We start from the raw sequence: 27606 nt of genomic DNA on the forward strand, positions 1-27606 counted from the left end.
TTTGCAGCGCTTATTTTGGGTCTCTCTCACACATACTATCCCACCTTTAGGCTCTGGCAGCTTGAGAGGTATGTCTGAAGCTCATTACAGACCATCTCACTCCCCAGCCAGCGGAGGAGAGCTTGCATAACTGCTTGGATCCCAACAACCTGCCAAGTGTTCTTGGTTATGAACCTTTCAGGATGTCTCACGTCTCTTTTGATCCGACTGTTGAAAAAAACATTCTGATGTTGCCCACTAGGGATTAACTAATTTTTTTCCTCCCTAACACACCTCCAGGCTTGTAAATTAAAATATCTACACATATAAATGTGTGTGTTTATATATATATAGTGCATGTACACACACTCACATACATTTTTCAAAAATCCATTATAGAAGCTTTCGCCTTCACTTGCAGTCAATTTTTAGAATGACATCAAGTTGATAATGAATGTGACTTCAGTACCAAATGATTGGGCTCGCTCATTTCATTCCAGCTTCCTAAGGCCGGTTTTGAGCAAGAATGTGAAACTTGCTGTATCTATTTTAGATTCCCTCATGAAAGGAATAATTGAGATTGAGATTCTTAGTCACTTGATGCAGAAGGTCAGGGAATTAATGCTGTGTTATATCCACACCATTTGTTTACCAGGCCTTATTTTTTTGCTGTCTGTAGGGGAAAACAAATGTGCCCTGGAGAAGGTAGCACATCTTCAATGCTGCACACATCACCCAGGCTGTGAGTACAAACACTATTTGTCTTTATTTTGGGGGTGTTCCAGGGTACTTTTGTCATCTTAATGGATTGGTAGCAATAGAAAAATCGGTATTAATATGGAAAAATAATTCCAGTGAATCCGTTGACTGAGTTGTATCATTAGTCTGATTTTGAGGAGAACTTAAAAGTAGAAGATCCTTAACTAATTGTATTAGTTGTCACTCCTGGAGCATGCAAGGCTCTAAAAGAGCTTTGCTAACATTAATTAACAGGGTGGATAAGCGATTCAGATAAGTATGGGTATTCCCATTTTGGACGGGTGGAGGACAATGAGACTCCTGACATAAATGCTGCCCACAAATAATTTTGGTGAATAATTTGCACCTCCCTCACTGGTAGCAATTGTAAGTGTGCTAATATAGGCCCCGACCTATCAATTCACTTAAGCACATGCCTTCGGTGGGATTACTCATGCGCTTAAAGTTACCCATGTGCTTAAATGCTTCATTGGATCGAGACCATAGGCAGGGTACAGAAAGCCATTTCACCGCCTTGTTGTCTAGACCTGAGCAGGGTATTGATTAAAATAATAACAACAATAACACCTAGTTCTTATATAGTGCTTTTCACTAGCTGATCCTCAAAGTGCTGTATGAAGGACGTCAGTATCGTCATCTCCATTTTATAGATGGGGAAACTGAGGCCTGGGGAGGGTAAGTGATTTACCTAAACTCACTCAGGCCAATGGCAGACCTGGGAACAGGAGCCGGGTCTTCTGATTCTCAGGCCAGTGCTCTGTATGCTACACAACATTGCCTCATAATACCAGCAGCGTGTCTGCATTTGCCATCTTAGTGCTACACTATTGGTAGTAGCGATGCAAAGATTTTAAGAAGCAAAGGTCTAGTGTCCAGGGCTCTGTCTAACCACAACATCATACACACGCACTGCACCTTCTGTAGTCATTTCCACTGGTGCGAGGTGGGCATACAGCTGTGCCAGATTGGAACGGCAGCACTTTGCGCTCAGGTAGGTCAGCTCTCTTCACCAGGTGCAAGGCAAAGGAAGCTCCAGTCGTCTCAGTTTAGTCAATAACTTCTCAAAGTAATATAAGGGCCCAGATCTTCATCTGGTGTAAACTGGCCCTGTAAACAAAAAAAAACTTCCTGAAATCCTCGAGAAGATTGAACATATATGCCTGTGAGATGGTCACCTGAACCTAATCAAATGACAAGATCTGAGAAGCAACACAGTAAAACAAACGACCCTTCCTTCCCCCTGGTTTTTTAGTTTCATTGATCTGAATCCTGAAATCCTACCCTGAGGAGAAATTACACATTTGAGGAAAGCAGGAGGATCTGTTTAAAGGGTTGTTTTTTTTAAATATAGAATTGCCTGAAAGTAGTAAATAGAATTATGCACTATAGTTCTGAAAAACAAAATTACCAGGGCTGTCTGTTGATTTCAAAGCCTATGAAAACAAAGCAGGCTTTGAAATCTTTCCTCACAGGGTTTTTTCCCCCTTATCTTCTAAGAGATGGTCCTGATACTGTTTATTTTAGTCTTCTTTTTGAAACAGTTGAAAGTGCTGTTTTCTCAATTAGAACAAAAATTCTGACTTTTAATAAGGTCAAGATAAAGTATCCATTAGGCGTATTCTGAAATCTTCCAACACAGATGATCTCAAACCTTCTATTAGGACAAACTTCAATGTTCAAATAAAAAAAAAAACAGGGCCAGATCCTCAGCAAATGTCAGTCAGTGTAGCTCCATTGAAGTCCATGGCTCTGTGTCAATTTATTACACCTATGGAGCTGGTCTGTATATTCTGCAATTACCTCCTTGTTATCTGCTACCAAATCCAGGGAGTTCTTTTCAAATTCACATGGGAAATCTGGATATACAATCGTCCCAACTCAATTAGGGCCAGATTCTGCTCTCAGCTATGTTGCTGTAAATCCCATTGGAATTAGAATTGACCGTACTTGTAATGTCTTTTAATGTGATTTAGCAGCTGGAAATAAGGACAAGAACCAGCAACCTGGGAAGATTTTTAAAAGTGCTCAGGACCCACAATTGGGTTGAGATATTCAGAAGAGACCAATGCATTAAGTGCACATTGAACGCTTAGCTCTTTTGAAAATCTGCCCGTACTTTCACTGTTGGGTGCTGAGCACTTGAAATTCTAGTCCTGAGCAGTTTTGAAATTCTTGCCCCGTGCAACCAGACAGCTCTCTACAAACCATCGTCAAGGGCTCTATAACCACTGCCCCGGACCATGACACTCTGAATACTGCATCTGCCGTGAAACACTTGGCAGAGCGCATCTCATGCTGTGCTTAGGCAGATAGTAAACACTGGTGGTGACACCAAAGGTGTTCCATCAACAAGTCCAATTGTTCAGAATAATAAACTGCTTGTTTTAAAAGAGCTTTGATTTCTCTGGAGCTCCTCGATCTGTTGTTCCTCATTGATGCTAGCTAAATAATATTTGTGGGGTGAAACTGCAGCTGAGAACAGGCAAGCCAGTCCACAGCTCAGTGTTGGTGATCAGGGATTTCTGAAAGCCACCAGCCAATCAATCTCAAGAACTTACTAAGTGAGAGATGGAACATAATGGAAGTCATTATTTCTTTCTTATGCACGAAAATGAATTATTCAGTAAAGATTTAGACCTCTTTTTATTACAATGTTGAATTTATACAGCATACAAAACATAAATGCAGATTTCTTTATGACTCTTGCACCAGAAAGACGAAGTCTCACTCTCCAGGCAGTTACAGTTAGATTCGTTTGAACAGCAAACAGCAGATGTGGCTGTGGATACAATAGGATGATCTAGTGCAGGGGTAGGCAACCTCTGACATGCGTGCCGAAGGTGGCACGGGAGTTGATTTTCAGTGGCACTCACGCTGCCCGGTCCTGGCCACCGGTCCGGGGGGCTCTGCATTTTAATTTAATTTTAAATGAAGCTTCTTAAACATTTTAAAACCTCATTTACTTTGCATACAACAATAGTTTAGTTATATATTATAGACTTATAGAAAGAGACCTTCTAAAAACGTTAACATTTATTACTGGCATGCGAAACCTTAAATGAGAGTGAATAAGTGAAGACTCAGCACCCCATTTCTGAAAGGTTGCTGACCCCTGATCTAGTGGATAGGGCACTGAACTAGAACTCAGGAGTCTTGGGAGCTGTTCCCAGCTCAGCTACAGACTTTGCGTGTGACCTTGGGCAAGTCACTTAGGGCAACATTTTCAGGAGCACCTAAGTCCCACTTTCAAAAATGATTGAAGCATTTCGGAGCCATTGCCTGCCAATGGGACTTTGGCTCCTTGGTCACTTGGGTGCTTTTATGGATTTTACCCTTAATCTAGTCTGTGTCTCAGTTCCCCCTCTATAAAATGGGGCTGACTCTTCCAGGGCTGACAGGGATGTGTGAGGCTAAAATCCATTAAAGGGGCTCAGATAATGAGGTGATGAGAGACATGTAATAGATACTCAGGTGTAAATTTTCCCAAAGTTCAGCCCTGCTCAGATGCAGGGTTTGGGTTGTGTCAACTGCAGGAACTTCCCTCGTCATTGGATTCAATGCTCCAGCTTTTGTCTTAGGGTAACTAGGGAGAATATGACCATTGAGCAGGCGACCCAACTCCACAGTTTGTTAGATTTTTTCCCTGAAGTCCATTGTGATGTCTGATTTTATTTATTTATTTTTTGTTTAACCTGAACATTAAAAGTCCATGGAGATGAGAACAAAACACGTTGCTAAAGAGGCAACCCTCTCGCCATTAGCTGGGTTGCAGGGAGGGTGCGGTTTGAGAGAGGAGGCCGGGGGATCGGACTATGAAACAAAGTGTCATTGCAGTGGGGGGGTGCTGCCTAGCTCCAGGGGAGGCAGGTGGTGCTGTGGGAGGGGGCTGTGGCTACATTAAAAGTTGGGGGATTTAGATAACATGATCTTGCCTCATTCCTTCAGATATGTAACATTTCTTTCCAGTCTTGTGCGAACTGTAGGACAAGCGTGATTAATCTTCTGTACTGTATTCACATGTAACAACATTATAATGCTACACCAGGGGCGTGCAAAGGGAGGGGGGCGGGGGCATAACCCCCCCTCAATAATCATTGGGCGCACAGAACTCCTCCAGCCCCGGGGCTGTGATGAGGGTGGAGCAAGCGGCGGAGCACAGAACGTGCCCCTTGAAAAGTGGTCAAATTTAAATTCCTGCCCATGCCCCTGCACTATACGATTGGTATCAGAGTGGGCCTTTCCATACGGGCTTTACAACTGAACTGCGCAGAAGTAGAGCTTAAATGTAGTTGTGATGAAACCGATTCTAACACAGGATGGTTGGAGAACAGGGATCCAAGTGTTCTGGCACAGGTTAGGTCTCCTCTCATTTGAACCCACTCGTAACACGGGTTAGCCTCCTCAGCGCTGGCTGACCAAAGGGTCTTAGAACCGCTCTGGGCCACAACTGTGTTTAAATAGTCTGTAAGAGTAGTCGTGTAAGTTATAAGGCCTGTAGGATCTTAATCAATTAACAACCCTCAAAACATCCCTGGGAGGTAGATGAGTATTGTTCTCCCTATCTGGGACATGGAGGTGCAGAGAGGTGAAGTGGCTTTTTTAAGGTCATGCAGCAAGTCAATGGAAGATTTAGGAATAAAACCCGGAAGTCCTGACTCCTGCTCTAAATGCTTCCTCCTGCCCGGCTCTGTACACCCAGATCCGGTGTCGCAGAGAGATGTTGGTGCACCTTGACTGCAACCTAGAGAGCAGAGAAGCTCGTAACTTCTGAAAATAATCCGAACATTTTACTGCTCTGTTGTTTTTCCCCATTAAAAACAAAAAACCACCCAAGAACAAACAACAAAGTTTTTAAACCGTACACAATCATTCCTCTGAACTACAGCACTTGTCATCTCAGATTAAACATGAATAACTAATCAACCAAACACAGATCCAGTGATGGGGAAAAAGCCATATTGAATATAGTGTGTTGGGTAGATAAAACAGACATGTTAATTTCACTGGTATGTAGCAGCATTGAGACACAGTATCACATGGTAGCTGGGCCCTCTGGATAGTCTCAGCCCTGAACCAATTAAAGAGGGCTGGGCTACTCCTGGTCCTGTAAAGGCCTGCTAGTGGGTGGTGGGAGGAGGAGTTTAGTGAGAGAGGCTGTGCCCTGGGGAAGAAAAGCTTTACTGGAGTGGAGCTAACTCCTGTGGTGGGGTCTCTGGAGCAAGGGTGCCTAGCGAGACAGAGAGGGAACAGAGCTGGTCAGACCTGGGAACCTGCCAGAGGCCCCTGAGCGGGGAGAGCAGAAACCTGAAAGTAAGGACGGAGTTAACTGTTTTTCTGTTTTCTAGCTTCTTTTAAGAAAATAAACCTCTTCCCAAGAGACTGGGCATGGCAGCACGTGCTTTGGGACTGGGAAGAATCCTGGCCCAGTGTTGTGCACTTTAACTTTCCAAATTAAGGAGATAAGAGTTTGCTTTAAAATACACCTGCCAGGGGGTAAGTGGTTGTGGTCTTGCAGGAGGCAAACATCTTTTATACCTCAGAGGCCATTTATTCTGCTTTTCAGGTACATTGGGGATCTGAGTCTCCTTTGCCCAGCACCTTATGTAGTCATTTATCCCCATGTAAAACACTACCATCCTCTTTGCTGCTTTCTAACCTCATGTGGGGCCATCACAAATTAATAGATTTTAAAGCCGCAAGGGAGCCCAAGAATCTAGTTTGACCTTCAGTAATATATCACAGGCCATTACATTTCACCCAATGAGCCCATGTTGAGCTATCAAGAAAGGTATCCAGTCTTGACTTGAAGGTATCAAGTGATGGATAATCCACCACTTCCTTTGGTAGCTTGGTCCATGGCTAATCACCCCTCAATATTAATTTTTTTCCTTATTTCCAATTAAAATTTTTCTGGTTTTAGTTTCCAGCTATTGGATTGGGAACTGAGGCACAGAGAGGTTAAGTGACCTGCCCAAGGACAAATAAGCACTCTGTGGCAGAGCAGGGAATTAAACTTTGGTCTCCCATGACCCTGGCTAGTGCTATTACCATTGCATGCTGTCAATTAAAGAAGAATAAGCATTAGGATGAATTGTGTGAAGTTTGTTTTTAACCTTTCTATATTTGTTTGCACTGTATCTTGTTCTGAATATAGGAGGAGGAGGCATCTTCCTTTTTCCCCAACTGGGGGGATGTTTTTACTTGTTTATTCAACTATTGCATTTCCTCCATCCCCATCCAATTTCTAGTCTAAATTTCTTCGTTAGCCGTGTGTTACAGTCGACTCCCCATTGAACTCTCTCTATTATTACAGGGCTCAGTTTAGTGTTTACATAGTTGCATGGACACCCACATTTATGGCTTCTTTGAATTCAGTCTTTCAATATGCGATTTATCTAACTTTTCCTTCTTCTCTTGGGTGAGTTAATTCATTCTGTCGTAGCCACTGTCATAAGTGCTGTTACAGCAACCCCGGGCTGCATTCATACAAGCACCATGGCTGCCACCTCACCATGTACATCCAATATGAGGATTAGAGCTAATATGCCTGTCAGCTGTAGCAGTTTAGGACTCATCAGCTGAGCAAAGGAGCAGCTTGATTAGCTCAGCCAGTACAGGTCACCAGCGCGCACATGAGTACGTCCAGTAGAGGGCAGTGGTCTTCATACACACACATTCGTTCATCACCCTCTGGGCCAAATTCTTCTCTGGCTGATGTCAGTGTGTTTTGTGAAAGGCCATAGGGCAGGACAAAATTTGGCAAAGTGAGTGGTGATGTAAGTAGTGATGTAACTTACACATCCAGGGTGAAACCTGGTCAGGAAATGGGTACAAGAGGCACAGAGGAGACACCTGCACCAATGTGGTGTGGAAAATAGGTGTAACTGGTACTGGACTGGTATTCTGAGGGAACCAGATTGAACCCTTTGAATTTGCATTTGTAGTTAATATGCACCATATCACTGCAGTGCTGAATTTGTTCCCAGGAATGTTGGGAGTGGTATGGGTATAACCTAAAATAGAGGCGAGGGATGACTTATCTAACACCCTCCTTATAGTTGCTGTCCCTGGTGCGATCTCCCTGTCTTCCACCCTCTGGGTATGTAAGCTACTCATTTTGTACACACAGAAGCAGGTTCTGCTCCAATTTACACAGGTGTAAATCTGGAGTAACACCATTCACTTCTGTAGAATGATTTGAGCTTTACTGTGGTGTAAATATGGGCAGAATTTGTCTCGGTGGCACTACAGTCCCAGTCCTGCAGTTTTCCTAGCTAGCATTGTATTGCAATTCTTTAACGTCAGTGGGAGTTTTGCTTGACTATGTAATGCAGAATAGAACCCTGTGTCTGTGTCAGTGATTTCCTTATCTAGACATTTTATCATCTTAGGCCTGGGCTACACACACAAGTTGTATCACTTTCACCATAATGGAATACTTAAAGCAGTGCAACTCCCAAGTGTGGACACAGTTATACCGCTCTAAAGGTGATTATGTCAATGTAATAGCTATTCCCATGTGGGAAGGAGAATAAGCTATATACTAAAATAAGGCACTTTTATACTGATTCAACTCTTAGCGTGAACAGGGTTGTACTGATATAATTATGAAAGTGTAAAAATCATACTCCTTACGGGTGTTCTACTAACTCTAAAAATGTGTGTAGACCCAGCCACAAGAGCAAGAGGGGAGAGAGGAAAAAATTATGGATTCATAGATTTTAAGGCCAGACGGGACCATCTGATCATCTATTCTGACTTCTTGTATAACACAGGCCTTAGAATTTCAGCCCATTACCCCTGTGTTGAGCCCTGTAACTGAGGAGGAAAAAAAAAAAAGCCTCCTGCAAACGGACAGGAAATTAACGTGACGGTTGTAATAATGTTTGGTGATATTGGAAATACAAATGTCTGTGGCTTCGTCTGAGGATGCAGCAACATCATGAAGAAATTATGCAAAATTGTATGCACAAAGGGAAACTGGGAGACTATTCTTTTGTAACTGACGTGGATTACACTTCAGATAATGAGACAGGCAGTTTAGGGGCAGATTCAGGTGCCCAAATCCCATTGACTTTCAGTGGGAATTTCATACCTAGTCTTTGAAAATATCTTCCTTTATTTGATACCTGGCTACCACATGAACTGGTTAAGAATTTGGACTTGTCACCATGAGCAGTTTGGGTGTGGCTTGGGTATGGCTGTCTACAGAGACAATGAACAACATGAGCGTTCTGGGACTCTAGCTGAGGAATGTCTGGAGATGAAAGGACGGTTGCTGGGAACAACCCTTCAGGTTCAGTCAAAGAGGGGATATCGAACCCTTTCAGGGCATTTCCATTCACTGCCCCCTTTTCTTAGAACAGTGGTTTCAAATGCCTCTGAGCGGCCCAAGAGTTTGGATGTATTTGTCCCACATCTATAGCATTCAGGTACCAGAGAAACAAGTGGTGTCACTGTACCATGCCCTGGTGAGAACCCTGACTGACAGGGAGCCAGGCAGCTGCCAGGTGGCACTGGAGATTGGCTTTGGCTTGCTTAGAAAAGGGGGGATGGCTCTTAGCTAGCACTTTTCATTGTAGCTCTTTAGTGTTTTACAAAGGAGGGTACATATCAACATCTGCATTTGACCATGGCGGTTAGCTGAGGCACAGAGAGGCAACGTGATCTTGCCTGGGGCTATGGAGCAGAGTTGGGAGGAGAACTCAGATTTTCTAATTTCTGGCTCAATTTTCTATCCAGCATAAACCAGGCTTCCTCATTGAACAGTGATTTTCGAGGTCACTAACATCAGAGGATGGTGTTTTGAGTAAGACTAGTGAGTGGACCGGTGGACATGGGCAATTTGGTCTCTAAAATAAAGTGATCATTCAATTGTGGAGAGAGAAGTGCCACCACTCAGCCTACAGTGTGTCCCCTGGCTCACAACAAAACCACAGAGCAGAGTCATAACTCCTCAACTCCCTGGCCTTAGTGGACCTACCCCTCTGCCAGTCCCATGTGGGACAAAACCCGCAACTGATGAGACAATACAGTAGAAATACCAGGATACTTTTCTGTCCCCTACATAGTTTTTCCCCACCTACCAGACATTCTAGCTTTTAGAGTTTGTAAAGCACTTTGAAGATGAAAAACACTCCTTGCTCCTGTTCCCTTCAAAGGAAATAGGGGCTTGCTTAACCATTAGACATGTTTTAGCTGGAAACCTAAATACAAAAGTGCTGTGCCAGTGCAGGAGAACCAGACAGAAAAAATTACTATTGACAGAGTGAAACTGACCCGTCTACTTAAATCACCCAAGCTGAGTAAAACAAGCAGCTCAGATGTACACTATATTTTACAAATAATTTGACTTTTGATTCTCTATGATATTACTGGTAACACAGGTAAGATACTTTTTAAATACACGAGTCCAAATTATTTTCTTCGTTATGACTGGCTTCATTAGAGTCACTTATGTCTGAGCGCAGAATTTGTCCCAGGATTTTTATCTTGACAGACAGTGTCCCTTTAAAATTTTGCATCATGGTAAAAAAGATTAAAGGGGCAATGTCATCTTGAGAGTCATGTTTCTGTCTGGTAATTTCCCTGTGATTATTATGAAGAATATCTAAAATCTGAAAGAGGCTTAGAGAGAAAAGGATATTTCCTCTATTGCTCCCCCTTTCCTCCCCGCCTCCGCTTTACTTTGTGCATTTGACAACTCTGTGTTTGTCAGTTTCTTTGTTTTGCTGATAGTCCATTTCAATTCCTATCTCACACAATGGCAACTTGAAGTTGTTCCTGTCAGCCCTTCCTCCCCCCATTTTCCCTTGCTGTAAAGACCCTTATAAATATCAGCAGGGGAGCAGAAAAACAGTGGTACAAATATATTTTAAGAAAGAATTTATATTGTACAAAATTCAGGACGTATTGTACCATATAAAGGCTGTTGTATTAGAAGTTTTTTGTTTGTTTGTTTGTTTTTAAAGGAGTCAGTATCACAATACAAAGATTGCTGTATTAAAGAAACACTATCAGTGTGAGTTTTGGGTCCTGATACTGCAAAGGCTCATGCTTAAATAAACACACTTAGTGAGTCAAAAAGACTATTCACAACGTGTAAAGTTAAGCATATTCATGTGTCTTTGCAGGATCAGGGCTTCTGTTTCTTCAGTGAGAAAGCATCTCAAGTACCCCTAGGTGAAACTCGGTAGAAACATTATGCATATTTTAAAAAATAGTTACTAAATAATTGCTAACAAAACATCTAAAAATTTGACTACTCACAGGTGTATATTTTCAAACGTGTCTTCTGATTTTGGGATCCTCAGTTATGCTGTGCCCAAAATCAGTGTCAAGTATCAGACGGGTAGCTGTGTTAGTCTGGATCTGTAAAAGCAGCAGAGTCCTGGGGCACCTTATAGACTAACAGATGTATTGGAGCATGAGCTTTCGTGGGTGAATACCCACTTCGTCGGATGCACACAGCCTGCATTCATTCTACACTGTTCTCACTTTAGGTGGAACTGATTGCTTTAACCTTACATAATTATGATAATAGTTGGCATTTCTAGAGCATTTTCCATCTGAGTTTGTCAAAGTGTTTTACAAACACATTGTGTAACATCTGGGCACAAGGGTTTACAAGTGGGTTTGCCTGAGTAAAGCTCTGAATTAGGGTGCACAGGATACCTTTTGAGGTAGTTGTCATTATCCCCATCTTCTGGGTAGGAAGCTGAGCACAGAGAGGTCAAATAGCTTGCCCAAGGTCATGCAGTGAGACAGTGGCAGACTAGGGAAAAGAACCCAGACCTCCAGCCTTGTGATTTAATCACTGGATGATGCTTCCTTTGGATTTGTGAATTCCATGCAGAGTCCTGCTTTAAAGAAGTTAGAAACTAGCTTTGTGCGCGCGTGTGTGTGTGTATTTAACAGGAAGACCCTGATTCTGCAAACACGCATGTGCTTAACGTTGGTACCGTGAACAGACTGGGGCCCTAGGTTGCATACACATGTTCGGCACTACGTGTTCTGATTCACATCTTCTCACTTGACAATTAAATCTAATTTATTTTAACAGGTCACAAACTTTTTTTTTCCTTTTTAAGTGAAGTGTCCCCCTCCTCACCCAATTATTTCCTTCAGGCCAGTAAAATTCTTTGTTAAAGGAGAGAATAGAAAGGGTGATGCTGGGAAGAGCAGAAAGCCCGCATCCATGTCTCCTCCCTCATTTTGGGGGGGTCTGATCTTGCAGCCACAAGCAAAACTGGCACTGTAGCAGATGGAGATTTCGACTGAGAACAGACTCCAGCATTAGGCCTTTGGGGAGTAATTTAAAGCGATGATGATGATGATGTGTTGTTTCTATTTCATGAGCTGTCAGAATCCGGACCCATTGTGCTAGGTGCTGCATGAACTGATGCAAAGACAGGACACTTGCTTTGGAAGATCTTGTTACAGTAAGCTATTTATAGATCTTATTTGTCATTTGGGTGTGTGTGGACTATCCCCTCCTTTTAAAATGTCTCAAACTGGACACCCTTGCATCATTTTTTTTTGGGGGGGGGTGTCACTCTGATTTTAGCAAAGGCTCCAAGACAGGTTGCTTTAGCTGCAAGGTTGTTCTTATTTATTATAGACTCCAAGACGATGAGCAGCTGCTCCTTCTGTATTCCCCCCCCCCCCCTTTGCAGGCAGCCGGGCTCCCAGGCATAGATGGACCATGCCGACAGCCGAGCGAGGTTAGCAGCCTTCCCTCCAGCCCTGCGAAGAGGCAGCTGAAGGATCCAGGTCACGGTCAAAGAGTGTGAGAGCAGTTGGGGGGGAAGGGGGCAGTGCTGAGACTGATGACGTCCTCCGAATGGGTTACATTACGTTCTAGAACTCCGCCCCACGTGCGTTCGGAGGAGGGGGGGAGGGAAGAGGAGGAGGAGGGAGCAGGAGATGGAGGGAGGAGAGGATGGTAGATGGGGGGGAGGGAAGGAGCTGAGCTAAGCTGATCCCACGTGTGACGGATCTGGCTGCTTCCCCGGCTCCTCTCTCCAGTAATATTCTCTGGTAGGAGAAGAAAAAAAAAAAGGGGGGGAGGGTGGTGGGGGTTTCTTCAGGGGCTTTCGCTCTGCGCTGCTCAGGATCACTGTGGGTTTTTGCAGACATGGAGGCAGATGGGAGCCAAGCTACCTCTGGAAGCCCAAACGACTCCCAACACGACCCTGGGTAAGTTTACCCCCCCTGCCCCCCATTCCCACTTGATCTGCTTTCCTTGGCCGGGGGAGGGGGGATCGGAGAGAGCCCCGAAGGCAGAGCCGTGCCGGTGCCCCCCTGTCCCTGAGTTGCTCACCTTGGGTGGGTGGCACTGAACTGCCCCCCTCCCTCACCCCTCCTCTCCTCCCTTCTTCCCCACCTCCTCTCTTCCCCCCGGCGCGCTCCCTCACTCTCTCTTCCTTTCAGCTTTTGTAAGTTACACGTCAAAATGGCCGATCTGACATCTGTGCTTAACTCTGTTCTGTTTTCTTCTTCCAGTAAAATGTTTATTGGAGGCCTGAGCTGGCAAACCTCACCAGGTAAGGGACAGGGTGTGTGTGTGTGTGGGGGGGGGCCACCACCCTCACCCCTGGCTGCTTGATTGCTCTTTGTTATCCCAGTGCAGTTACCTCTCTCCGTTGGGGTCCCCCCCCCCACAACACACACACTTCTCCTGAACAAGGTTGTAGATCTGTATTTTTCCCCCCAAATAGCAAAGCCTTTGTCGAGTCCTCTATTCGACCTTAAATTGTGTGTGCGCGCGCGCGCCTTTAAAAAGAAACGCAACCCCCCCCCATCCATCCCACCACAAATTAAAACTCCTTGAGTGATCAGAATTGCATTTGCTTTTATTTCTCTTCTCCCCTCCCTCTTTCTTTCTCTCTCTCTTTCCTTCTCTCTCTACAGATAGCCTTAGAGACTATTTTAGCAAATTTGGAGAAATTAGAGAATGTATGGTCATGAGGGACCCTACCACAAAACGTTCCAGGTAAATCCTCCTCCTCTTTTTTTAATTTAATTTGTTTTACAATCAAAGTTTTAAAGTTGTGTGTGTGTGTGTGTGTGTGTGTGTGTATTGTCTGTGCAAAAGTACCTAGGAATATGTCTATACCTTTTTAGTTTAAAATGATTTTTTATAAACTTTCCCATCCCCTAAACAAAATGCTGAAGACTATTGATTGTGACCTGTTTATATGATTTTTCCCCCTTTTTTGCACTGTCATTTTAATTGCCCTTTCCTCTTTTGATTAATTATGGAGTACTCCGAATAGAACACACACATACCTATTTTTGCTGTGTACTTTGCAGACAGTTGTATTTGTTTTTTTTTAAAGTATCTTTGGTTTCCCCTCTCTCTCTCTAAGACAGTGATCACAACACCCCAGTTCTGTGTGCTCCAGTATAAAACAAAGCATGAAGAAGGGGTTGAAAGGTGAAGAGGAGGTGGGATTGGAGAGACCTAGATTATCTCCTCCCTCCTGAACCTGAGATGTTTTTCAGGGGGAGTGGGCAGATGGGGAAAGGAAGAAACTGTTCTTTATTTTTATTTTTATTAGGCTTTTTTTTTTTTGTCTAGCTCTTATGTTCCCTCCCCCCCCACCTTGTTCTTTGTCTCATTTCAGAGGCTTCGGTTTCGTTACGTTTGCTGATCCGGCAAGTGTAGATAAAGTATTAGCTCAGCCCCATCATGAATTAGATTCCAAGACGGTATGTGATGTGTGTTGTTGTTTTTAATGTGTCCTTTATTTCCTGCAATGTTATGACTGTGACAGGCTTATTTAAAGGGACAGTGTCCTTTTTGTTTGGTTTGCTGGAGGTGCAGTTTTTGTTTTTGTTTTTTGTTTAAACTCAACATAAAACTGTCCCTGAGCTAGATGTTCCTTCTGATCATTTTTCAGATTTCACTTTTAACTTTGAAAAGCTGTCACTTATGGTAAACAAAAGTGTTTTGTTTTGTTTTTAAAAACTACAAATGCAGATTATGATCTTCCAGCCTCACAGTGAAATTAACAATATCATAGAGTAAAAAACTAACTCTCTTTTGGGGGGGAGAAGGGAGTAGAGGAAGGGTGCATAAGTAAAATAGAGGCCACTCTTGGTAGGAACTTTTTTTCTTTATTTTTTACATCTTATCCTAGAAGTTGATGATTTACCCTTGAATGACACACATTTCCGTAGTTCTTCCAATCTCACTTCTCTCAAAGTAGGTTTTTTTGGAGGGAGGGGGAGGAGGGTGTTGTGAGACTTAAAGGTTTATGTAGTAAAACATTTTGGGCTCTTTGGAAGAAGCACAAACAATAGATTATTTTTGCAAAGCTTTTCACTGTAATAAGTCCCCAGTGGATCATGCAGGAAAATGCTCAAGAGATTCAGCCAATTTGTTACTTTTTTGCTATTCTTTTTTTACATGAAATGATTTGCCCCACATATTGCATTTTCAGTATTGGATCTGGCAGTGGACATAAGTGTTTATGCAGATAGGCCCTGGTTTTAATTCTTCTATCAGTGCCATGCCAAAAAGTGGAGTTTGGGGCTTGTTACTTTGTTTCAATTATAAGCCTCAGCAAACTTAGAAAAAAGGACACTAGTAAAGGTCATTATTGCTTTTGGTACAGTGCTGTCTGAAAGGGACAGAATTTTGGGAAGGGAAGAATCTTATTGGTTTAACTGCCTGGCAGAACATCTGCTAAATGTGTCAAGTGTTTTTGTTATTCGTAACTGTCTTTTATGGTACATGTTTTGGATCTTAAATGTTTTCTTTCAACATGAGCATTGATGGTTGGTGGGATTACGTTTTAATGCTGTTAAGACTTATTTTGTGATGAATATAGCTAAATAAAGAACAGAAGAACTGAACCCGACATGAGTGCATGATATTTTCTTTTTTTTTTTTTTAAACTTACATTTTAAAAAATAACCCTACAGAAGCAGGTGGAATGTAGTGTTTTAATTTGCCCAGTAAATTCTGCTGGGCTTGTCTGAACACGTAGCTCATGCTTTCACATTCCTTAATAATTTGATTTTAGGTTTAATTAGATATGGCAAGATAACTGATTCAACTGAACTCTGAGATTAAACTCTCATCAGATTTCTGCTGTACAACTGTATTCAATATAATTTCTTTTAACAAAAAGACTAAGTTTAGATAAAAGATAAGGCAGGCAAAATTTCTTGAACTTGATTTAAAAAACCCCAGTAACCTAGAAGCTCCCCAAAATTATTATTGATGATTTTTTTTTAATCTCCTTCCCTTAGCCCTACATCACAGTTCAATCACTGGAATGTATTTAATTTGCTCGTGGGCAGGGGAAGGGCAAAGAAATAGACAAAAATAAACTTACATCAGATTTGATTATGCTGCAGTGATTGATTCTACTTAAACAAACAGAACCCACCCATGACAACAACAGCGTATATCAAAAAGTAAAACCAACCAAGTTCTCACTCAGCCATTTATTTGTAGACATATGATAGTAACTGTTCTTTAGTTTAACATAGCATTTGACTCTGTTTCAACGTTCAGCACAGGAGGCAGATCAGATCGGTTGGGTATTGGCATGGAAACGGCGCTCTTGTTTACAGTTACGTTAAAAGCTTTGTTTAGGTAATGTCCATTCATATCAGAAATAGTATTATAGTCATTTCCTAGAGGACTTGTAGATACAGTAAGTAGAGTTGTATCTAACTAACTAATTTTTTTTTTGGTAGAAGTTTTTGCTTTGTTTTGCTGGTTGTTTCAATAGTTGACAGGGATGTGCAAAAGGTACGGATTTGCCATGCTGATTGTGTGTTCCCTTAAACATGCTAATGCTTGTTTTCCAATGAGAAAAAAGTTTTCCAATGAGAAAAATTAAGTTATTTGAACCTGATATTTTCATTGTGGTGTAAAGACCCCTTTGCTTTGAGAACTGGCCTCTGTAAACTGAGTATTATGCTTCAGAATTTGATGTCTGATACAACTTTTTGCCAGTGCCAAACTTTACAATAATGCCATTGTGGTGTGATTGGAGTCTATTTAATTATCTTTCTCTTTTTGGTAACTTGTTTTTAAAAGCAAACAGTATAACTTTGGAGGCTGATACAGAAATGTGCATAGTTGTTTCTGCCTTCAGGTATCTCAATGGAAAATCCACACCTGTTGTATTTCCCTGGTAGACAAGTACCTAGTCAGTGCTGAATATATTTGTAGATAATAATCTCTGTGAAAAAGGTTAGCTTTCTAGATAAAGGATTTGACTTTTTAATATTTTTTTGAACAATAAAGTGGCACGTAATCACTCATTTCTCAGGTATATGTTAAAAAAGAAAAAACACTTCTATATAATACAGACAAATTAATTTATGAATTGAGTATTAAATGATTGTACCATTTACAATTTTGACGTTTTAGCTGAATAAAACTACGGATACATAGAGTGACCTGGTGGGTTACCTGTCAGTGACATCACCATAAGCAACATCTCCTTGTAGCATTAGTTTAAAAAACCTCAACTCCTCGTCCACAAAATAATCTTAAATTAATATTCCCTTAAAATAGTTTCTATTTCAAAATATCCTTTAACAAAGCCAAGATTTAAGTTTGATATTAAAAAAAAGTAACACTGGAAGCTATTAAATGCTACTGCAGTTATGCACACGGTTTTTCCCTTTAAATCATCCATTTTTTAAAACTTTTTATTAAAGAAGTGCTTATGAGCAAATGCTGCTGAAAGAAGAGGAGGAAATTCAACAGCATATAGACCTTTCATTAGTGTTTTTTTTTCTTTAAAGATAGCAGTTTGAAGCATTATTCTGTTTAAAACAAGCCATGAATCTGGTGGTGTGTATTTTTGTGTTTAACACCTTGAATGGCAGGAAACAGTTGTAATTTAAAGCTGTCTCATTTTTAAGTTGCTTTAAAATTGTCAGAGAACTGGGGACATGCTTTTTTTTAACTTATGAAGTCAAACAGACAGTAAACCCTGCATCTAAAAATAAGGTATCAAGGGATGAAACAAGGTGGTTATTTGTTTTTGTTGTTTTTTTATTTCTGTGGCTGTTAGCTTTCCCTTTAAGATTACTTTAGTTAGCTCCTTCATAGAAAGTCTGCATAAATCTTTTAAGAATGTGGTTTCTTCTAGGTTTAGCACTCGTGTTTTTTGGACCATCCATGGATTTTTTTTCTTTCTTTTTTTTTTTTAATTGCCCACCTGTGTCCTTTGATGGCAACTGTAAAACAAATCAGTTAGGAATTCAATTATAAAAAGTAATCTTTGCAGTTGTTTTAACAAGATAGTTCTAATAATTTAAAAGTAAATCATTTGGATTAGTGTTTTGTATCTTTTTATTTTGGGGGGATGGGGAGTTCTTGTTTTCTTTTTGAACAAACTTGCAGATTAAGATTGTGATCCAAAATGGAGTCCATCCCTATACAAATCTACAGAATATGCCGGTAATATTTAACACCCAGCTCTTGTTGGAGAGGCACCAGCACAAAAACTAGTACAGAGCATCTTGTGTACCATGTAAGTTATAGTATAGAATTCACTATAGATCATTTACAGGCGAGATCAATTCAGTCCCACTCTAAAACTGACCATAGTCTGTTAGCTCCTGAGTTGCTCCAGTGTACTGAATTTTAAGCCTGAGAAATGAGGGATTAATAATTCAACGGTTTAAAAAAAATAACATGTTGATTTTCCCCTTTCTTTTCCCTCAGATTGACCCTAAAGTTGCATTTCCCCGACGAGCACAGCCTAAGGTAAGTAGGAGGATCAATAATAGGATTTTAGGCACACAGAGAGTCATTGTTGCCAGGCAGTTCAGGTTTCAAACAGGGAATTGGCAATGAAAGCTTTTAAAGCTGGAGCGCATGGCGTCTTAAGGGTATCAGCATATGGCTGTGAAACTACAGGAGAGCTACTTCGTGCGATATTACATGTCTCCAGTTTAACTATCTCCTTACGGAATCCCAGTCATTTGTGCCAGTCTCAAGGAGTCTTAGCTTTTTCTCATCGTAATGGGAGAGCATTGCTGCGTTACTTACAATTGTTACAGTATTTTGTACCATCTCTTGCTACAGTATTTATGAAGAGTGTTTGGTTTAAGTGCAGGGTTTCTTGCTCATTTCAGGCTGAACTTTGACTCCTTGACTTTGATGGGTGGGGAATAAATCTCTGCCCCATGCTTTGCGAGATTTCTTTTGTATAACTTTTGAGATGTGTTTGGGCACTATTAAGTGATGGGTAGCGAGTTCTTGATTGGTCTGAAGCTCTGAACTTTTATAGGCATTGGGTATGCCTTTGCAAGAAGATGAATAAAGAGCTTTAAGTCTTTTTATCCTACTAGCCTTATTGGATAAGTGACCTCCTTTTAGGGCATACTTTGTTATAATGTGGTCAGTTTCCATGTTGGGACAGACACTTTAGCCATGTGCAGAGAAGCTTTCATCTGCATGCTATCTCTGAAATATATCTTGGTACTATTGGTGCTGGAGGACCTGTTTGTGGAATTGAAACAGTTCTTAATATTTAGAACTGATCTACCGCTTTTGCTAAACACGGTTTTTCAAGTTCCAATATGCAATCAGTTACCTTGACTTTAGAAGTCTGAGTCTGAAAGAGTGTTTCTACAGTTAACTTTCCTCTTTTTTTTTTTTTTTTGCTTTGTCTCCACTGCAAAAACTTAATTCAACTGGTATACAACATTAATATATATTAAAATCAACCTGGATTGCTTCTGTATTCTGTTATGGTACTGCCCCTTCATTAAGAAGTGTGTGTGTGGAGAGAGGAGAATAGGAAGTTGTAGACACAGGCAAAAAGGGAATAGTGGTTGAAACTGGATGGGGAGAGACTGCCTAAATAAGTTGAACTTAATATTTTTATTGTACATAATTCCTCATGAGAGCAAGCAATTTAATAGTGCATGAAGCTATAACATTATATACTGTATAAAGCACACATCCAGAAAAAACTCTGTAATTTAACAACTTTGGCCATATAGCAAGAGGAGAAATAGCAATTTAAAAAAAAAAATCTACATGCAGAAATTAAAACTAAACAAATGTACTTAAACCTTTCCTTGAGGGCTCTTACTTTCTTAAGATGTAGCTAATGTTAATTAGTGACAAAAGAGGGGGCTGGCTTGTTTCTGTACTAAGCAAAGAGTTTTGTGTTATGTAGGGTTTGATAGCTTTGGGATTATGTTGTTGGAGTAGTGTTGTGTTTCACACAGTGCATTCCTTAAAGCTACAGAAGTCCTAACTAATCTTGAAATTAAGTTATGAAGGTAGTCTTGCCTCGTAATATGTTTCCCCTGAACCTTTTTTTTTAAGCATCTTTCAATTTCTAATTGTCTTCTGTTACTAAAGCTGTCTGTACTTTCCATATTGTTTGCAAAAGCTTGTAATGATGATAAACTTTCCCGTAAGACTTCCTCTCAAAACAACGACAAATGAGCATTATGGATCTGAGTGAGTTAATTTTTTATTGTTGCCAAAAATATTCTTCCACATTAAAGATCTGAATGCAAAATCAGGTCATCTTTGCTAAGTGGATTTAAAAAAAAAAAAAAGCCTTTTTTCTTGATCATAAACATGTCTAAGTTACAGGGCCAATGATGGCACATATGTAGGCTTCCACTCTTAGCATGAAGCCACCATGTATGGAAAGATAAGCATATTTTGCAGTGTTTCTCAAACTAGGGTCACCGCTTGTGTAGGGAAAGCCCCTGGCGGGCCGGGCCGGTTTGTTTACCTGCCCCATCCACAGGTCCGTCCGATTGCGGCTCCCACTGGCCGTGGTTCGCTGCTCTGGGCCAATAGAGGCTGCTGGAAGTGGCGCAGGCCGAGGGACTTACTGTCTGCCGCTTCCAGCAGCCCTCGTTGGCCTGCAGCGGCAAACCGCAGCCAGTGGGAGCCACGATTGGACGGACCTGCAGACGGGGCAGGTAAACAAACCGGCCTGGCCCGCCAGGGGCTTTCCCTACACAAGCGGCGACCCCAGTTTGAGAAAAACTGATATTTTGCCTACGCCTAATCCTGATTTTTATTCAGACCTTTTTAATAATGGATTCAAATTTTTGTTTAGCAGGTTGTTTTTTAGTTTTTCTTAAAAAAGGGCTTAAAATTGGAAGGAAACATAGTAAATTAGTTGTAATAAAGAACAGATTTAATATTAGTGCTGTCATAATATTCTTTAATATGTCTTACAAATAAAAACCTGTTTTTTTAAAATTAGCTGTTGAATTAAGGCTTTAGAATTTAGCAGTTCACCTATCCCAGTTGAGCAGTAAATGTTCAGTGTTAAAATGCAACTGTACTTCAATCTAATTAACTAGTTGATGCTTGAGTCCATAGAGATTAATGCCATTAATGAAATGTCTATCTTTTTGTGATTTTATTTTTCCTCAGTAGTTCATCTTCCTGTTATGTTTAGTATCATATTAATTCTTTTTTTAAACAGACGCTTTTTGCACTCTAAAGTGATTGTTGTTGAAATATATTGGTGGAAGCTAGGTACTTGAAATGTTCCCCGTTCTCAGTCACAAGTAGCATGTAGCAGTGCTTTCCTCACTCCTCTCTCAGGCCTTTTTACCTGCCGAGCCAACCTTCAGAGGTGGCATGTTGGACTGTTTAAAGAGTTAATTTACTGTTTACGTCCTGTCAGCAGAGAGATGGACTATGGTAACATTAGGATTATGTGCAACCCTTTGCCAGTTCACGTACTTACCTTATTTCTGCACGTAAATTATTTTCGCGTCTACAAATTATTTTTTTCCCTCCCCTTGTGATGGTCCAATCAAACTAATGTTTAGAGAAGGCCAATTGCTGTCTTTCAAACAGGGTTGTGATAACACACTTTCCTTTGGGCTCCCTTACCTATGTCTTCAGGATTTGACACCTCAGTGATGAAGCAAGAAGTGGCAGCTGAAAATTCTTCCCCTCTTTTGTAGAATGACTAGCAGGTCTCTAGGCATTTGCCTCTAATGGATTACACCATAATGTGTAATCCTACTCCTCTTGTGAAGGCTAGGGCAACTTGCAACCATTGTTTTAAGAAATTGTGCTGCAGGGGTTTAAAACTTGTTGAGTCTATAGAATATGGCTAATACTGAGATGGAGGAAATATACATATACAATCTTGCAGTTGCCGCTGTTACCTGGTAAAAATTCTGATTAACTTCCAGCTTCTGAAAGGAACGTTGCAATAGTGGAGCATCTATAGCATTACTAACCTGAAAATCTTTTAAAAAGAAAACAATATGTACACGGGAGAAAAAAGACCAAATTCTTCCATTCCCAGTGTTAACAATAAGGACACTAACAGTTGAGGGTTTTTTTAGATGTACGTGTTCCTGTTTTATCGAAACCAGATTATCCCAACCTCCTCATTATCCGAATCTCTTCCTTGTTCCCTGACAGACCTGCCCGCAAAACAATTCCCTTTGTGAACCCGCCCCCCAGTTTGCCACCTTGACCAGCTCTCAGCATGCAATTCCCTGATTCTTTTGCCCAGTTGCTGGCATGCACATCCCCTGCCCATACCTTACCTCTTGGTCTGTTCGGCATCATATTTCGGGCTCTGGCTGCTGCAGTGGCCCCCTGAGTAGCCCTGGGGACTGCAGCACTGAGGTGCCAGCTCCCTTTTCAGCAGGGCCTCTGTGCTCCCCGGGCAGCCTGCAAGAGCCAGGGCTGGGGCGTGCACCGAGCTGAGCAGCTGCAGGAGGAGCCTGGGTGCTAGGGAGTCTGTTGCCTTGCTGTCACTGCACATGGAGAGTGACAGCAGTGAAGTCCAGCTGTTTCTGATGGAAAGGCAGAGCATGTTCGACGCCCTCTTGGTTATCCAACTGCCTATTTATCCGAATAAAATCTCTGTCCCCTGTGCTATTCATAAACAGGAAACGTGTGTGTGCGCGCAAACACTTAATATCAGGGTCCAGTGCTGCTTGTTGTGAATAGTCCTAGCAGGTGGGGTAGATTGGACCACTTGCCAGAAGGAAGATTACATATAAAAAAACTATTGAGTGTAACCTGCTGACCTAAAAGTGTTATGTTTTTCTCCAGTAGATGGTCTACACAAAGGACAAGCCTACTGTTGCTGCCAGCTAGTGGAGTTACTCCTTTAGTTCAAATGGTAGAGGCCTACGCTCTTGGTGCTGAATATCCTGGGTTCTGCACCTGTTGTCAACCCAGAGTGGAGGTCATTACATTTTCAGGGTTGTATTTCAAATTAAATAATGCCATCCACACACGACCTGGACACATCATCCCAGATGACCGTGCAGTCGCAAAACAGTGAAAAGATTTTGACTGGAGAGGATTTTGTGTGTTTGTCTGGATGCGCCAGGGAAGCATGTCTCATTTCAAGCTTTTAAGAGGGCGTTGAGTGTAAACGTTTCTTTATTAAAAGTAACCTGACAGTGCCTTATATCAACCTCAGATGCTAGTCAGTGGACAGAGTGTTCGCTCATTTCTTGCTTTGAATTTCCATGTGCAAATGGGCATACAGGGTTCTGTGTGGGTAGGTAGTCTCCCATCTAACCAAGTAAGCAGGCAGATTGCTGTCTGGGCATGTGGAACGTACGTGTGCAATCAAACACACGCGCCCCTCCGTTCTGATTGAAAAGCAGAATTCCCTTTCATTTGGATCATATTATTACACTCTAATATATTTAATAGTTATTGCAAAGCAGTAAGGAGGGAGCAAGTCCTTCCAGAATAAATATACAGGTTAGATTGTCAAAGCTATCTAGGGGGGTTGGATGCCTACTTCCCTTTAATTTTAATGGAAATCAGATGTCTAAGTCCCTTGGACAGCTGTGCAGATCCAAGCCAGATGTCTGTTTTCTTACAAAGCATTCACCTTCCAGTGGCATTATGAGAGCCAAGCGTTTGGTGGTTGTTCCGGTTAGGAGTTCAGGGTGTGGGAGGGGCAGAGGAGTGGGCTGTGGGGGAGGGGAAGGGGCTCCGACTGGGGGTGCGAGCACTGGGGTGGGGCTGGGGATGAGAGGAGTTCAGGGCTGGGGCAGGGGGTTGGTGTGCAGGAAATGGTTGCAGGCTCCAGCTGGGGGTGCGGGCTCTGGGCTGGGGCTGCAGGGTTTGGGGTCGAGGAGGATGTTCTGGGCTGGGATTGAGGGGTTCAGAGGACAGGAGAGAGATTAGGGCTCAGACACAGGGTTGGGGCACAGAGAGAGGCTCAGGGGTGCAGGCTCCAGGCGGCACTTACCTCAAGCGGCTCCCGGAAGCAGACGTCCCTTCTCCAGCTCCTACATGGAGGCATGGCCAGGCAGCTCTGCATGTGGCCCTGTCCGCAGGCACTGCCCCTGCAGCTCCTATTGGCTGCAGTTCCCGGCCAATGGGAGCTGTGAGGGCAGCACTTGGGGCAGGGGCAGCATGCAGAGCGGAGCCCTCTGGCTGCCCTTATGCATAGGAGCCGGAGGGAAGCCGTGCCGCTGCTTCCGAGAGCCGCCCCTCACCCTGCTCCCCGGCTGAGTGCCTGAGTGGGGCAAGCCTCAGACCTCGCTCCCCAGCTGAGAGCTCAGGGGACCAATTAAAACGGCTGGTGTGCTGGATCCCTCCCATGTGCCGTAGTTTTCCCACCCCTGGCATAACCTTTGCCCACCAAGTGTTGTGCCCTGTCTCCCTCTATTGACAGCTGGGCCACATACAGTGGTAGATGAGGCTGCTACAGCCTTGCCTGACGGATCTAGATCTTTTAGCTCTGGCAGTTGAGGCTCACGGTTTAAAATCCAGAAGTTCCAGGTTCAAATTCAGCTGCCAGTGACCCACCCAGGATGCAGCATCAGCCACACTCTTTAATTCATTCAACCAGAGGGAAAAAGTAATCGAGCAATGTATGTTGCAGCTTTATATTCGGCAAAATATCCTGGGCTTTACAAGGGTAGGTTTTTTGAGCTGGGCGTGCGGCTTTTTTTGTTTTGAGAAATAAACATTTCTTTTCAAGCTAAAACCCTCCAATGGTCTATAATACCCAGAGACTGTTGTGAATTTGGGTCTAATAGATGTCTCCCTGTTATCACTGTCTAGGGATGTCTTTTGTGTTTGTTTAGATTGCAAGCTCTTGGGAGCAGGGACTGGCTTTTTGTTCTGTTTGTATAGCACCTAACACAATGAGGTCCATGCCTAAGGCTCCTAGTTGCGGTGATGATGACAATGTATTTGTTCCCTTTAACTTGCTGCTAACCAGTTGGAGATGACTGAATTGGGTTCCTTTTTGGTGGGCTTATTCCTTTCCTGCCCTTTTTTATATCCCCCCCCCCCCATTGTTTCTTCCAAGGCACTTTTTTTCCCTGCACCAACCTTTGGTGAGGGTGAGTTGGGGACAGGGTGCGGAGGAGGGAGAGGTGAAGAGGAGCAGAGTGGCCAATACCCTGGCATGTTTCACTCTGTCCCCAAATTGAGTACGTGGTGTCTGCAAAGTTTTCAGCCTTTTTCAGCCTGGAGGTAGATCCAGTAATGACTGATCTATAACCATCAAATTCATTTATTTGTCACTGCCAGTGACAGGCCAGTTAATGTAATGGATTTTTTTTTTTTTTTTTGGCTGTCGACTCTGGTGATTTTTCTCCCAAATGTTGTGAAATCCAAGACATTAGGGGAATTTGACTTTTTTTTTTTTTAAAAGAGGAAAGTTATTGAAAAAGCATAATGAAGTATATGTGTAAGATAGAGGTATATGTTGAAGGGGAAAAAAACAAGCTCTCTGCCTAATTAATGTATATCTAGATGACCTTTCAGTTCCTAATTATTTATTTATTTATTTATGATGTTACTATATTTCAGCTTTACTGCTTTTAAGTAGGAAGGTAGTCTGGATCTTGTAGTGCGGGGAGGGAAGACACTTACACAGAGTCCATCAGCTTAGAAAATCACACTTCTGTCTGAAAATGTTTTACTTGCTGTTGTTACAAGTAACTACTAAGATTGCTAGGGCCCTAAATCAGAAGTCTGTCCCTATTTAGCAAAGAAATTGAGCACATGCGTAAGTTTCATTTCAATCTGTTAAGCACGTGCATAAGTACTTTGCTGGATCGGGGTGGATTTAAAGAGCACTCTTAAATGGATTTGTTGAACTGGCGAGCCTAGAACAGGGATTAGAAGATTACTTTGTGCAGTTGACAGTACTTTGTGTATAGTCAGTTTTATGACTTCTCTTGTAAAGTTGTGATTAGTTTTCTGTGGGTCTCACCCAGAGAGAGAGATTTATTTAAATGGGGAGGTAGGGAGTGGTGTTGTAAAACCGCAAAAACTGGCAGTCTGATGCAGGGGTAACATGGTGATATCTGATGCTCCTTTTAATTTTTTTAAATAATTGACCAGGCTCTCTCTTAGCCTCCAATCCTGCAGACACATCCCATTGTGCTAAGTCCTGTACAAACACAGAACTAAGAGATGGTCCCTGCCCCACAGGGCTTCCAATCTAAGCGTGAGACAAGAAATGGATACAGGCAGAAGGGGTAGTTTAAGGAAACAATAGCGGTCAGCATGACAGGCAGCACTCTTTAATCGCTTGAGTAGTTCCATTGACTTCAATGGGGCTGTTCCTGTGGTTGAAATGAGACACATGCTTCGCTCGTTTGCAGGGATTGGAGTTTGAGAATGTAAGCTGTTTGGGGCAGGGACTGTTATGTTACTAATGTATGTACGATGCCTAGCCCCAGCCTGACTGAGGTCTCTAAGGTCCTATTGCAGTACAAATTCTCAAGTAGACCGTGTCCCTTTAACCCAATCAATATGCAATATTGATAAATTCACTTCAAACGCTGGGATTTCACTGCTTACCCTCTCTCCTGGGTTCTTTATTGCCTGAAGTGCTGCCTTTATTTTTCTTGATTGTAGAGAAAATTTCAAGAATGTACCGAATCACTCCTATCCTGCTCCGTGTTGTTGGGCTTTCCTAGAGATCTACACATGGCTGTATTGTTGCAATCCAGTAGCGTTAATTTTTATTTAAGGCCGTGCTTTATAAACTAATTACAAAGCAAGGCCCTGACCCTACGAAGATTTGTGCGCATGCTTAGCTTTACAGTCTCTGAATAGTCCCATAAAATGCAGGGCATAAAGTTAACTGTAAGTCTGTGTTTGCAGGATGGTGGGTTAAGTGTGTGTAGGCAGGGATGGGGGGAAGGAAGGGGTGGAATAACAGAGCTAGAATGTTTCTACCCTCTCCATCCCCCAAGCAAAGACTTGCATTAATTTCCCAAAGACTCTTGTGTACAATAGAGAAGAGGCTTCCAGCTGACTGAAGGGCAAAGGTCCAAGAAAACTACTGTAGCAAAAACTGATGCTGAGTGACGGTAATGAGGGGACCAGGCAGGTGGGAGGGGAAATGGCGTGGGGGCAGCAGAGACTAATACCTAGTGAATTAAGTAGTTCCCATGATTTAAAGTTGTGAAGGCTTGCTGGGTTTGTTTTTCTCTGTGTGTGAATGATCAGAGATGGGACCGACCTTGTTTCCACCCCTGGATCCAAATGCCACAGAACTTGGGCAGAGTTTTGATTTGGATCCCAGCTTTGTGAGTCAGATCCATGGTACTGATAGGAAATTTTGTGTTCTTTACCTAGGGCTTCTGGTTGATTGAAGCACAAAATCTTGGACAACTCCCTTCAGTTGCCCCGTCTTAGACTTGCTAATAAGATTCCCTGCTTCCTTCAAAAGCTTTGGTCACAAAATCAGTAGGCATTTTCCCATCTATATTTTATATCCCCACTACCTGTCTTAGCTTGAATTTGTTCCATGGGTCAGTTTTGCATCAGGGAGGAGGATGAGGGACATGAGACAAAAAGATCCTCTGAAAATCCCAATTCCATATCCAAACTAAAAGGCCTGACAGATTTTTCAGCTCTTTAAATGCTGAAGC

General features: G+C 42.3%; 1 protein-coding gene across 18 annotated transcripts in view; it reads left to right on the top strand.

The window, feature by feature from the left end:
- Nucleotides 1–704: 704 nt before the first annotated feature.
- MSI2 (musashi RNA binding protein 2) overlaps nucleotides 705–27606 on the top strand; it is a 388181-nt gene continuing 361279 nt past the window's right edge. For 3 of the 18 annotated variants that reach the window (XM_039508163.1, XM_039508160.1, XM_039508166.1), the window contains exons 1-8: nucleotides 5872–6048; nucleotides 12097–12179; nucleotides 12414–12461; nucleotides 12873–12936; nucleotides 13243–13283; nucleotides 13651–13732; nucleotides 14367–14451; nucleotides 18443–18484. In XM_039508163.1, the coding sequence (XP_039364097.1) occupies nucleotides 12140–12179; nucleotides 12414–12461; nucleotides 12873–12936; nucleotides 13243–13283; nucleotides 13651–13732; nucleotides 14367–14451; nucleotides 18443–18484 (402 nt within the window). In that variant the 5' untranslated portion in view covers nucleotides 5872–6048; nucleotides 12097–12139. Of the gene's footprint in view, nucleotides 722–5869; nucleotides 6049–12096; nucleotides 12180–12358; nucleotides 12525–12654; nucleotides 12778–12872; nucleotides 12937–13242; nucleotides 13284–13650; nucleotides 13733–14325; nucleotides 14452–18442; nucleotides 18485–27606 lie in introns of those variants that run through there. The other 15 variants (XM_039508148.1, XM_039508150.1, XM_039508161.1 and 12 more) reach the window with 13 other exon arrangements.

This window comes from Mauremys reevesii, linkage group 20 (genome assembly GCF_016161935.1).
Source record: "Mauremys reevesii isolate NIE-2019 linkage group 20, ASM1616193v1, whole genome shotgun sequence".
NCBI classification, from domain to species: domain Eukaryota; kingdom Metazoa; phylum Chordata; order Testudines; family Geoemydidae; genus Mauremys; species Mauremys reevesii.